The sequence below is a fragment of the Musa acuminata genome, chromosome BXJ2-10, assembly GCF_036884655.1.
Source record: "Musa acuminata AAA Group cultivar baxijiao chromosome BXJ2-10, Cavendish_Baxijiao_AAA, whole genome shotgun sequence".
NCBI classification, from domain to species: Eukaryota; Viridiplantae; Streptophyta; class Magnoliopsida; order Zingiberales; family Musaceae; genus Musa; species Musa acuminata.
The window spans coordinates 34,668,604-34,682,236 of NC_088347.1; the positions used below are offsets into that span (position 1 = coordinate 34,668,604).

The 13,633-nt window shown below is 43.4% G+C and overlaps 1 protein-coding gene and 2 pseudogenes across 1 annotated transcript; 2 read left to right on the forward strand and 1 right to left on the reverse strand.

Moving 5' to 3' along the window:
- Window positions 1–1,443: 1,443 nt before the first annotated feature.
- On the reverse strand, window positions 1,444–4,042 carry LOC103969935 (glycerol-3-phosphate acyltransferase 5-like; annotated as a pseudogene).
- On the forward strand, window positions 3,840–12,788 carry LOC103969306 (pumilio homolog 2). Its single transcript, XM_009382802.3, has 10 exons — window positions 3,840–4,097; window positions 4,231–4,914; window positions 5,270–6,831; window positions 7,595–7,736; window positions 7,851–7,958; window positions 9,745–9,957; window positions 10,049–10,159; window positions 11,071–11,265; window positions 11,946–12,120; window positions 12,364–12,788. The coding sequence occupies exons 2-10, from the start codon at window positions 4,270–4,272 to the stop codon at window positions 12,426–12,428; spliced, it is 3,216 nt and encodes a 1,071-aa protein (XP_009381077.2). The 5' UTR covers window positions 3,840–4,097; window positions 4,231–4,269; the 3' UTR covers window positions 12,429–12,788.
- Window positions 12,722–13,344, forward strand: LOC135625803 (uncharacterized; annotated as a pseudogene).
- The last annotated feature ends 289 nt before the right edge of the window (window positions 13,345–13,633 follow it).

Genomic DNA, 13,633 nt, shown 5'->3' on the forward strand with positions numbered 1-13,633 from the left:
CATCAGTGGACCAAAAGCGAGCGGCAGTAATTAGAGCGAGAAATGTGGGTGTGTGGGTGAGGACCCAAAGCCGCCTCTGCTCTATATATAAGTCTCTAGACCATCCCACTTCTCTCCACTACCTTCTTCTCGCAGTTCTCGTTATACCACACAACAGTTTCTCTGTGTCCTCCCGCCTTTCCTCTCTAAAGGGATCGGAGAACGTGACGGAGCTGTACATGGATGAGAAGTGGAAGCTGTCAAAGAAGGGGAACAGGAAAGAGGGTGGCAATCGGTTGAAGGCGTCCGCCGGCGTGCGGGAGGAAAGTGGCAGCAGACGCAGGGTGGAGGCGCGGTCGTTCCCGAGCCGGTGCGCGAGCCTCGTGAAGGAGCAGCGGGCAAGATTCTATATCATGCGCCGTTGCGTCACCATGCTTATCTGCTGGAGAGACTACCCCTGAGGAGGCCAACGTCTACGTACGTCCGTCCGTCCTCTCGTCTTCTTCCTCTACCTTTCTTGGCGACGGCCACCTATGCCGTTCGAGGAGGAAGTGGTAGACGCCGGAACAAAGGACGATCGGCAAGAGGAAAGTGTAGAGAACGTGATGGTTTCTTTTGGGTTCCGATGTGGAGGTGTGATCGACAAGGCGATTTGGGATGTCGCTGACTTCGACGCAAACCTTCTGTTTTTAAGGCCAGAATTCGTCTTTCCGTGGTGTATATTTCTCAACACACACCAAGGAGTTGTTTCCAAAGTATGGTGTCTACATGGTATTTCCACACAAGACTAGGTTGAATCCAGTCCAATTCTTACTTTGCTCCAATCTTAGTTAGCATTCACAGGGATGCGCCCTTCTAAACCTAGAAAATTGGGGAGGAACAGGCATTTGGTTTAGTTTCATGGGTTTGCAAGGGGAATTTGCAATAAATACTAGCTGGTCTTTAGGGACCCAATTTTGATATTTGTGTCGGACTAATAAGCAGATGGTGAGATTTGGTGCGTTTGAAGTCAATGACACATTACCTAAATTAATTAACTTGTATATTTTGGTTAAATTAAATAATAGTACGTAGGTGATATGGGTAGACAAGATCCAAATTCAATTCTGGACCAAACCGATCTAGAGAAATTAGACCAAATTATATTAAAAAAACCTCCGGTTTGTTTATTTTCAATTTTAATAAATCAATCATAGATATATATATATATATATTATAATTTTTGTATATAATACTTTTAACATGTACACATGTATTAATTCGCAATAATTTTACATATATTTATAGGCATGCATGGGGGACGTTGGACTCCCACTGCGCCAAAAAAATTAGCAAGCTATAGCATGGGCTGCATGTGTGCAGGTTCCATTTCTAATGATGCCCTATATTAAAGGGATGGCCATGGCATGTCACTAAAGGTCAAATCCATCACAATTAATTGAAAGACATCTCTATGCAAACATGTTATGTCGTGCAGCGCAGAAACCCTAACACCTCCTTCACCCGCTCCATCGGTGACGTGGCCAACTTGAAGTTGACCGTCCCATCTTTGCCGGCGAGCTTCCGGTACTTATCCTTCCTCGTGAACTTGGTGCATTCGAACCCGAGCGAGGCCGCCAGGATCCGCTGCACGTAGTTGGCGACGTCGTGCGGGCTCTTCCCGGCGGTGCTCGTCGCCTCCAACGGCAGCTGGTTCAGAAAGGTAACCTCGTGAATGGGCCGCGGGTTCATGAAGAAGGAGATGGGGTCCGTCGCCTTCCACCCCCTCGCGCCGTCGCGTGAAGGAGGCCGACGCGGTAGTTCATGGCCACCGGCACGCTGCGGTCCGTTAGCTCGGCGAAGAGGGCGCTGAACCGGAGCAGGAAGGGTTCCCTGCATGTGGTGCCCTCCGCACACCACCAGGTCGCCGTTGGCGAGCTCGGCCCTGATGCCCTCCGCGTCCGCTTGGCGGTCCCTCCTCAACCGCACGGTGCGTATCAGCGACAGGATCTCCGAAAGCCGGGAGATGGAGTAGGTGACGGCGGGAACCTTGCGCCCGAGGACCGTGGCCAGGACCACCATGTCCATGAGAGTGCGGTGGGTGCAGACGAAGAGGAAGCCGGTGGTAGAGCCGGTGACAGGCGGGACCACCGTGCCGACCTCGCACGGTGAGCGAGCAATGTAAGGGATTACCCATATGGGGACTAGCAGACCCACCGCGATTCGGATGAAGGCGATCACAACGCCGAGCGGAATCCAGAGAATGATGAGGAGGGCCGTGAGCGTCGTGGGGCGGCGCACGAGCCGGCCGTCGTGGAAGATGACCGGCGTTGGCCGGCTTGCTTCTCTGCTCTGTGTTGCGTCAATAGAAAACGGCGTGCAGTGCAGTTGCTTGCAGAAAGATGAGAACGACTGTGCCGACTCCGGCCTGCATGTCTACATCAGCCTTCTCACCTCCGCAGATCGTCTCCACCTGCTTCGCCAGCGTCTCCTCAGCTCTCCTGAGGAATCCAGTGGCGTATCCGCACCGGCCAACCTCGAGCTCCCGCCCGACCACCTCGTCCACTTCAAGGTGATCCATTGCAACCCTTTGCACAACCATCCTCGCCCACCTTGCCACCACCACCCGGCGCTCCACCGAGCTTCCGAACACGTTCCACGCCGCCACACCCACATCGTCCATATAGGACTTGGGCAGCACAGCCCTCGCCACCGCTTCGACCTCTGACTCTCGGACTCCCGCCACAGCCACAAACACCGTGAGCCTGAGGCCGAGCAGACGTAGCACGGGCCACAGGAGCAAGCCCGACGTCTCAAAGACGATGAGCATGAAGTAAGGGAAAGGGTCGACGTCATTAAGGAGCGTGCCTTGGAGCTCCGGTCAGCATCCATGGTTTCTTCTACGTCCGCTAGCCGAAAGGAATGGCAACAGTAGTTGGAGGATCGAGAGAGAGAGAGAGAGAGAGAGAGAGAGAGATAAAAGAGATGGCGTGGGCTTAATGTTGTGAGGAGGATTAGGGAAGTAATCGGGCAGGTTAACCATTCTCAACCACCAATAGAATTCCCGGAATGAGATGGTGAATACGTAAACCTAATCCACAACATACATCATCTACTCGCCATTTCCTTAACCTTCTCTCTGCTTCCTACCTCGGTGGATACCCAACCTTGACCCAGAATTGCTTCTGGTCTCACCTAAGATTACACGAAAACATCAGGAATGAGTCCCATGAGAACCTATTCTTGCTTATCTCAGATGATTTCTACTTGGTCGTCATCATCGTAACACCTTCAACGTTCTTCCACGTATCGTTTCATGGACTCAATCGGCTCGAGGAATATGATATTCGTTCCCATTCACGATTCAGGATTTTTCCTCTCATATAGATGAGCTCCGATTGGGATTGCGGGGGAAAATCCTGAACTCTGTCGGGCCCCGACACGGAATCCTAGCTACAGGGATTCCCTTTAGGAAAATATCTCAAGAAAAACATATCCACAGGAATAATAATAATTAGAGCCCCCAACATGTCCGCTCACGTGTGAGACACGTGACAGAATCCAATTCTAACCTCGTGTCGCTTCTGAGATTACATCGCGATCAATAAAACAATAAATCCTTCATTAACGTGACGGATTAGGTAATAAATCTGGTTTATTGTCCGAGAGTTGGGATTTAATTGTCGGTTTTTGGACTCATCAAAGAAGGGAAATGCGGTTTGAATCCGCATTAGATTCAGTAACATTTCGGCTCATTAAACAATTGGGATAAAACCCTAAAGGGTTTCTTGTATGAGCTCGGAGCGATCGCTGCCGTCCGTACGCTGATCAGAGGGCCCAGATTGATCGTTCCTTGCCCTTTATCAACCCCGCCCCCTTGCTGTGTCCATGGCAGCTTACGGTGGGGGCTCGTAGTGGGAAAGTTCGGAACGGGGTTTCCCGATGAGAGATGGCGGAATGGATCGGCGATCGCCCGGCGATTTGAGGCTGCGGACATAAAGATCGAAGCTTTTTGCACCAATCTCTTGGATTCCCCGAGAAAAAGTGGGATCTGGCACCGCCCGATTCCCCCGGGCGTCGCCATGCTCGTTCTTGCCGCGTTCGAGCTGAGGATTTTGGGTCTGCGACCGGGAAATGATGTGAGTACTCGTGTTGATGGAAAAGATTCGATCTTTTTGGCGAAACCCTACTGTTCTTGAAGTTCGTGAGGTCGGGAACTGCTAAAGCTGCGTTTTTTCCGCTCTTCTTGTTCTTGTTTTCTTCTTTTCTCAGGTATCGGCTTGATTTCTGCCCTCTTTTCGTGTTCGTGGAATGGTCACTGAGAGCCCACTGACGATGCTGTCGGATATGGGAGTCCGGTCCGTGATCGGGAGCGGCGGGGATGGTTTTGGCGGAGAGGAGTTGGAGAAGGAGCTGGGTTTGCTCCGCAGGGAACAGAGGAGGCAAGAGGCGATGGATCGAGAGAGGGAGCTCAACGTTTACCGGAGTGGCTCCGCTCCACCCACGGTTGAGGGTTCTCTCACCGCCTTGGGAGGAATCCTTGGGCGCGAGGTCGCGTCCGGCATGCCAGATTTTTCGACGGCAAAGAACGGATATGGGTTTTCGACAGAGGAGGAACTCCTTTCCAATCCAGCTTACGTCTCCTATTACTACTCCCATGTGAATCTGAACCCTCGACTGCCGCCGCCGGTGCTTTCCAAGGAGGACTGGAGATCCACGCAGAGGCTTCAAGTGGGGAGCTCGGTCGTGGGAGGGATCGAGGATAGGAGGAAAATAAACTGCAGGGAGGAAGGGGACGGCCGATCACTCTTTCTGAAGCAACCGGTGTTTGGTCAGCTGGAGGAGCACCCGGCGGAGCCGGCAAAGGCGGCAGGATCGGGGGAATGGCTAGATAAAGGAGATGGCTTGATTGGGCTGTCGATTGGGCGCCAGAAGAGCTTTGCTGATGTTGTTCAGGTGACACTCAATGGCAAACAAAAGTCTTTTCTTTGTGTTACCATTCATTTTAGCATGACATCCTGCTTGTAATATGACAAATAGAGGTATTAATCGGCTTGCTCGTCATGAATTCAAACCTTAGGATCAGCCTCCATGCATCAGCTTACAGGGGCAACCTCGGACATTGACCATGTCGTCACCCATTCCCTGTTCTGGATGATAAACATATATCAGTCGATTTATTTCTTCTGTACATAAATTTTAATTGTTCATAGTTTTGATTTCTCCTCTCTTGCTCTCTTTGAAATTTGAATATCATTCTGGATTGCTTGATTTATATCCTTTGTTATAATATGGCCATTGATTATTCTAGGATGAACTTGTTTGCAAAAGTCCAATATCAGCCCATCAATCGCACCCTGCAACTCGTAATGCCTTTGTTAATGGTCTCGAGTCATCATCTTCTGCTACTACACAGTTTCCGTTACATAAAGAAAGTGCATTGCTTAATGGGCAACAATTTGGTGCATATCCCCAAAGCAACAATGGACCTGAGAAAGTTAGTGTGCCATTGACTCACAGTTTTGCATCTGTTGTTGGCTCATCCCTGCGGCGAAGCACTACTCCTGATGCCCAGCTGGTTGCAAGGGCACCTAGTCCTTGCCTTCCACATGGAGGTCCAAGGACTCGAGCCTCTGATGAAAAGGCTAATGATTCATCCTCTGTCGGTGCTGCCTCATCAAGTACACTCGAATCTAATGATCTGATAGCTGCCTTATCAGGTTTTAACCTGTCAGACATTGGTACTGCAGCTGATGATAATTTTACACAGCCAAAGCTTCAGCAGAGGTTTGACGATCGCCATAACACTCTTTTTTCTTCACAATCTGGCCAAAACAATGTTAAGGCACAGAATATCCTCAAAAGTTCTGATCCAGAATATCCAAGTATGCAGTCTATTTCAAAGTCAACTAAGTTTTCTTACCCTGATTCCTATAATAGTTCCGGAGGTCAAGCGGAACTGATAAACTCAGGGTCAGGGTTAAATGGGCTAATTGAATCTCAAAGGTCTTATGTTCCATCTGGTAATTCATATCTCCAAGCACCTTCACCTTATATTTCCACTGCTGGCAGTTCATCTCCTCACTACCAGAATCTTGAGAATGCAAATGGAGCTTTTGCAAGTTCTGGCCTGAATGCATACTCTGAGAATTTGACATTGCCGACAACCTTGCTAAATCATGTTGGCTCGGGAAACCTGCCTCCTCTGTTTGAAGGTGCTGTTGCTGCATCTGCAGTTGCATCTGGAATGGAATCAAGGGCTTTAGGAGGTGGACTCTTTGCATCACCAAATTTAGCTGGGCCAGCAGACTTGCAAACTCTTAGTAGGATTGGTAATCAAACTGCAGCTGCAGCTCTTGAGACATCCCTTAATGATCCACTCTATGTTCAGTACTTGAAAGCAGCTGAATATACAGCACAAATTGCAGCTAACTGTTGTGATCCTTCCTTGGAGAGGGGTTATATGGGAAATTCTTATGCAGATTTGCTTGGGATTCCGAAAGCTTATGTTGAGTCTTTGCTTCAACAAGAGAATCAGTATAACATGCCATTTCTGAGTAAATCTGGGAGACTAAATCATAGTTACTATGGTAATCCAGCTTTTGGCTTGGGAAATTTATATCCAGGTAGTCCTTTAGCAAGTTCTATTGCTTCTCCAGTTGGACACGGCAGCCCTCTTAATCTCAGTGAGCGGAACATGCGGTTTTCCTCCAACTTAAGAAATTTAAGTGGAAGCGTTTTGGGCTCTTGGCATTCTGATCCCACTGGTAACATAGATGAACGTTTTCCATCATCCCTCTTGGATGAATTTAAGAGCAATAAGACTAGATGCTTTGAGCTGGCTGAGATTGCTGGCCATGTGGTTGAGTTCAGGTATACACAACTTTCATGTGGTCTTGACATCTTAATTTCTTTCGCTTATGATTTGGATCATGATACCTCATGTACATGATGATCTTCAACTTATATAGAAGAATCACAAATTGAATTACCATGTTATCTTGCTGATTTACATTTCCTTGTTCCACATTAATCTATATGTATATTGTTCACATGTATAGAAGGTTTTCTGTATTAGATATACCCAAGGATTATGAGGGCAAAGGCCTTGTGACTTCTTACCGATCTTGCTTTAATACGCCTTTTTTCAAGTATCTTTATAACTGCTTGTATTACTCTTTTTGGTTTTCATTCTCAACTGTGTAGGGTAGTGGTTATCATTCTTATATTGTGAGTTTCTAATTTACTAGCTAACACAACAACAAATGATAACAAGTTGTTACTCACCGCTATTTGGCGGTGGAATCATGGATTGTTGCTTGCCATCGATAGAGAGTTAATGAGCTAGATGATCTGCGGTTGCTTGTCCTTTCTTGTTGTTTCGAAGGCTTCATTGGTCTTTTTCTACCTCCTGGAAATGCTAACCTCGCTGATCATCTCACCCTAACTAGTACTTTGGTCCGAACTATCTTAACTCTTAAGTATCTTTTCCTCATGTTATTGTTTTGCCTGGTACTATCTCAAAATTTTCAAGAATGCAACCATTTTAAATTCTTTCAATTAGTTCTCTGTTACATTTAACATTTATGATGATCTTATGGATACTTGAACTATTAGTTTTTACCTTTATGTGCAGTGCTGATCAGTATGGGAGCCGTTTTATACAGCAAAAACTTGAAACAGCTACAACTGATGAAAAAAACATGGTTTTTGATGAGATAGTGCCTCATGCTCTTTCTCTGATGACTGATGTTTTTGGGAATTATGTGGTCCAGAAGGTAATATTGTTCCAAATACAATCAGATTCTGTAGTTCTGTTGTTTCAGCGTATATTTTTTGGATATTTTATGATGAATCACTTCATAAGGGTTCAAAATTTTCCCTCCTTTTAGTTCTTTGATCATGGATCAGTGGCTCAGAGAAGGGAATTAGCTAATCAGCTGAATGGGCATGTATTGGCACTCAGCCTGCAGATGTATGGGTGCCGAGTGATCCAGAAGGTATTGTAGCTCCGAATATCTGATTAGTAATTTATATTTTAGATTGTATTATATTTCTATCTTCTAAGAAATTAATTAATTAATTCTTTTTTGTTGTGCTTTAATTCTCTTTTGCTTCTGCTACTTCCAACTTTTGTGTGGATGAGCAATAGTTTTAATGTGAGTGAAATGTACTTCTTTGCTCACGCACATGTAATTTTACTGTTTCATTGACATGCACCATTCATTCTCTTCATTTGCCCTTTATCTTAAGAAATTAATAATTATGAGATTGGTCTACACAGATTTGTAATTATTACAGCTGATATATCATCCAAATTTAATTTCTGTAATTATTTTTCTGTTGTCATCATCTGAGATGTCAAGAAGTCCTCTATAGTCCTAATATATAGACTAAGCACTATAAATTTTGGCTTGTTGTGAGATGAAAGCTGTTCATATAAACCTTTACTGTTATGAAAATGGATGAAAAGGAAATTCCTGATTTGCTGGTTGGCATCTTACGAAAAAAAACATGGATTCGATCAAAAGTTGGGAAACGTGCACTTGCAATGACATGGAGATGAATAGGGAGTTTAACCAATTATCAGGAATTTCTCCGAAATAATAGATATCTTGATGGCTCTTTTGGGGCTAACATTGTTGAATGAAGCTAATCAGTGACTTATCTATAAACATGGATATGATTTGCATACCTTGTGCTTTCTTGAAACTAACACAAAATAGATGGTGTAAGAAGCATTGTTGTGTAAAAAGATGATATATGCTATTCCGATTAAATAACCAAACAGTTGGTTTTGATCTAAATATTTTTAGATGAATACACTGAAAATTTTTGAACTTTTTGATGCATCTTATTCTTTATCATATCAGTATTTATTCTATGATGTGTAAGTGCTAATCTTTTTGTCCATTTAATGCTTATGTTAGAATGTTTAAAAAGCATGAATCTTCATCTATGTGCTTTGTGACATCATAGTTCATGTCCAATAAAACTAATCTTCAATTTTAAACCTACATGATTGATGTTCAGGGAATATACTGGAGGCCTCAGACCATCATAGTGGGTTCTAACCCAACTTTAGCATACTTGCATTCATGCAAAATGCAAATGTAAAAGTACAACCACCATTCCCTCCTTTTTTAATTCACATATAACAACTCAATAGGGAACTGCCAGATTCATTTTGTAAATTTCAGTGCATCAGAGAATCGTTTTAATGGCTCGCCAACTTTTATGGTAAAAAACCTCTTGTTAGTCTTGCTTTTGATTGCTTTAGATTTTGATGATGTGAACCAATAGCCTCACCATTGCTCAATAGCTTTAGACCATAGACAGAATCATATGGCCACTAGGATCTGAATGGTCTAAGACCTACACAAAGTGGGAGCCAGGATATGGTATTGACCCTCCTAGAACTGTAATTTTTTTGGCTTGTTCATGGTGCCTTGTTTTAGCGGCCATTCTGAATTCGACAAGTAGGTCTTAGTAATTAGTGAAGCTAAAAGAAGTGCCATATTGATTCTGGAATGATAAAATGTTGCTTCAAAAGTGGAAGCATGTTTGCTGATATGAGAATTCTCCTCATTGTTCTTAGACTTGTCTCATTTTGCACGGTCTAAATTCATACTTAATAGCAGATCTTACACATCATGAACTTCAGAAGCTGATTTGAGGATTCTATATCATTGTAATTGGCCTTAGATGTTTATTATCTAAAAGTATGCTAGTAGTTGAGTATAATTTTTGCACGAGGCCAATCCACTCTTTTATCTGTTGCTTCAGGCAATTGAAGTAGTTGACTTGGACCAGAAGATACAAATGGTTTCAGAGCTTGATGGGCATGTCCTGCGCTGTGTGCGTGATCAAAACGGGAATCATGTAATTCAAAAATGTATTGAGTGTGTTCCGGAGGATGCAATTCAATTTATCATCTCAACCTTCTACGGTCAAGTCGTGACCCTATCTACTCATCCTTACGGTTGCCGTGTCATACAGGTTCAGCCAGTCCTTCATTTTGAGACTTCCATGTGTTGATACTAGATGTGAAAACAGGTTTATCTGCACTTCGTTGTTGCTTTTGTCTCAGAGGGTGTTGGAGCACTGTGATGATCCTAACACTCAGCAGATTGTCATGGAAGAGATTTTGCAATCTGTTTGCATGTTGGCGAAGGACCAGTATGGTAATTATGTTGTCCAGGTTTGTCATGTCTCTAGTACTCCTGTTACCTAGTTGCGTAACCGGTATCAGTTTGTTCCAAGGATGTGTTTAGATGAACTATTTAATCTTCCGAACATCCTTTTTGTGATAATTTACATGGTCTCCTAATCATACTTTCTGAAGGTGGGTGAGAGCCAGCTTAAGGAACCTCAAGAACATGAGTTTTTTCTTCTTTCTCATACGTTTATCATTCTGTCACAAATATCCATCCATGCTAAGATTGCTTCCTTATGACTAGTCATTGCACAATATTATGCATACACACATCATAAACTGTGTACTATCTCTAATCTTATGGATGCCTTGGAACAATTTGTCGGCGACTCTTAAAGTTACATTTCATAAGGCGCTTTTCAAATATTTGCCAAGATGCTTTCTCAATATTTTCCAACAAGACATGGATTAACTAATTGTTTGGTCACCTTATGATGGCACACGATATATCTTCTATTCCTAGGATTCGAAGCTTCTTAACCGTATTTTAACATGCTAAGTTGTTGCTTAATGTTTGGTCAATGGATTCATCTTAGTGCTTTGCTCTTTTGCTAAAGTAATTATAGAAATCTTTGGTAGATATCTTACATATATACAAAGGACTGAGTAGACTTGTACATAATGTAATGGAATGTCTTTCTTTGTCGGAAGTTGGCGAAACATCTTTGTTATCATACTAATCCAATATTTCCTCGTGAGTTGGAGCCTTCAGTGCTGCTGCTTTGGTTTGTGAATTCCTGAAGACTTGGATGTATGATTGCTCTTTCCAGCTTGTGTTTTCTCTGTATTGTTTTATGTTACAGGAGGATGTAACTTCTGCTCGGTTTATCGTTTACTCAATTGCGATATCTGTTTTTGTTCAAATATCGTTGGATTGACAGCTTAAATCTTGACAGCATGTACTGGAGCATGGGAAGCCTCATGAGCGGTCAGTGATCATTAAGAAATTAACTGGGCAAATTGTTCAGATGAGCCAACAGAAGTTTGCATCAAATGTTGTCGAGAAATGTTTGACATTCGGGAATCTCGAGGAACGCCAACTTTTGGTGAACGAGATGCTAGGCTCGACCGACGAAAATGAGCCTCTCCAGGTTTGTCACCCATGTCTAAGATATGCAATTTTTTTGAACTATTATGTTATTGATTGAATATACTTCCCTGTTTTGAGCATGTATTATGGCTGATTTCTCGGACACTGTTTTAGCTGATAACCTTGTTTGCACTTTGGATATTTATGCAAAAATTAGGTGACACTTTTTGCAGTCTTTGCATGTGGTGTCATTTTTTCGCCTCTAATGTTGATCTTTTCATGGTCAAAAAGATATAAACCAGCTGCGATAACTCAACTATATGGGATAAGCTACATGGATCTTTCCAACCATAAAAATAGATATATCATTCAGATATGATTGTATAATCTTCTTTCATTATTATTTTTAGCATCTTTTATACATTTTTGAAGCATTATGTTAATAGAAGGACCTTCCTGTTGACTAAGTTTTTAATGCTCATTGATTGTGTAATTAGTCATGATCTGTACCGATATTTTTTAATCCCCGAAACAAAATGTCAGGTTTATGTTGATTGTTTCAACATTTAATGTACCGGTGTGTCGTTAATAGCAAGAAGCCCTAATTTTGAAGTTAATTGTTTCCATGATACTTAGTTTTGTGGTTGATAATTGATTTTGATCCAAAGATAAAAGAGGAATGATGTTGCAGTTTGTATCACTTACGTTCTTTGCCCTTTTTGTTCCCTTCATGGGTGGCAGGCGATGATGAAAGATCAATTTGCTAACTACGTTGTACAGAAAGTATTAGAGACCTGCGATGATCAACAGCGAGAACTGATCCTCTCACGGATAAAGGTCCACTTGAATGCACTGAAAAAGTATACTTACGGGAAGCATATAGTTGCACGCGTAGAGAAACTAGTCGCGGCTGGAGGTGAGCATATTGATTTCCCTAATTGTTTCTTTTAATTCATGAACTTATCGTTGTAGTATAGAAGACTTGCTATTGATCTCAAAAAGTTCTATGCTCAATATCCACTTTCTCAACTTAAGTATCGGACATATGTAGGAAATAGGTGATGCTACTAAAAATTGTTCTAAAGATTGTTCTTCTTCTTGTTGTTATTGCTTTTGATTTAATCTATCTAACCAGTTTCCGAGATCCTTTTCCCTGCAGAGAGGAGGATCGGAGTTCAGTCGTCGTCGTCGTCGTCCTACCCCTCTTACATGGCGCAAGGATGAAGTTGTACAGCTAACTGAGGCTTCTTTTAGCTCCCTCTTTTCTATCTATTTAGGTTTTGTACAAGCTTGGTTGGAAATAAGAATGTCGTGGTGTACCGAAACTTGTACATTTGTAATTTGAAATCTAGCTAAATCATGCTAAGGCTGAGGCTCAGGTGGCTAATATTTACTGATGATGCCCTACAGAGGAGAACATGGTCTGTACAAGGTTAATATCCCTGTAAAGAGATGCTAAAAAGAGAGGACTAGGTCTTTGTTTAGGATTTTAAGGTCATTTCCCCTTTTATTTGATCATGGGATGGTATGTCTTGATACACAATTTTTGTTTCCAGTTCAGTTTATCCTTATCATTGATGGACATGTTATTCTTCTCATTTTGCATGTCATCTACAGATTCAGTGCCCAAACCATTTGCATGCATGCATGCACTCTGCACATTGATTGGTCTTTGATTTCATTGATGCTTGATATGAAGATACTGATGAATTATGTTTCAACCTCTTTGATCAACATGATATAAACTAAAGATAAAAGAGTAGCAGCATTTAGAAACACAGCATTGGATGGAGACAAAGAGTACAGCTTATCTGCATGATTACACAGTTCATCTGTGGTTGCTGCGGTTCATTTGCTCAGGTTAGAGAGGGAGGTCGAGTCCTTTGCCCACTTCTACTCCAAGTATCTGCAGTATCCCCTTGTTAAGTATCTGAGAGATCAATCAAGAGAGCTGAGTTATAGAATTCAAGACAGGCCGAGAACTCCTACTGAGGTAAGAGGAGGAGAACCCACCAGCTCTACGATGAAGGTTCCAACGATGCCAATCATGCATGCTCTTGAGTTCCACACCTCTGCAGTTCTTGTGAAGCCAAGGAATGGCGCCGTGAGCTTCGGTTCCACCTTGGGCGCTTCCACCTGAGAATCCATGGGAAAGCGGCCTCTTGATATCCATCACAGGTGAAGGAGGAGGAGAAGATGAAGAGCCGAGTGTCGCAGGATGGGAGACGGCGTACCCCAGCGGGAAGCTTGGCAGCTCGGATACGGAAGGATTTAGGGTTCCTGAAGCGGGGAAAGGGGCTGGAATTCCTGCTGACGCCACCGAAAAGAGATCGACATGGAAGGAAGGTAGACGAAATCGTTGGGATCGCTGCCATCGCCGCCTCCTTCCCTCTCTGCGCCGTGCGTCGGACGCCGTCGCTTACGCTCCT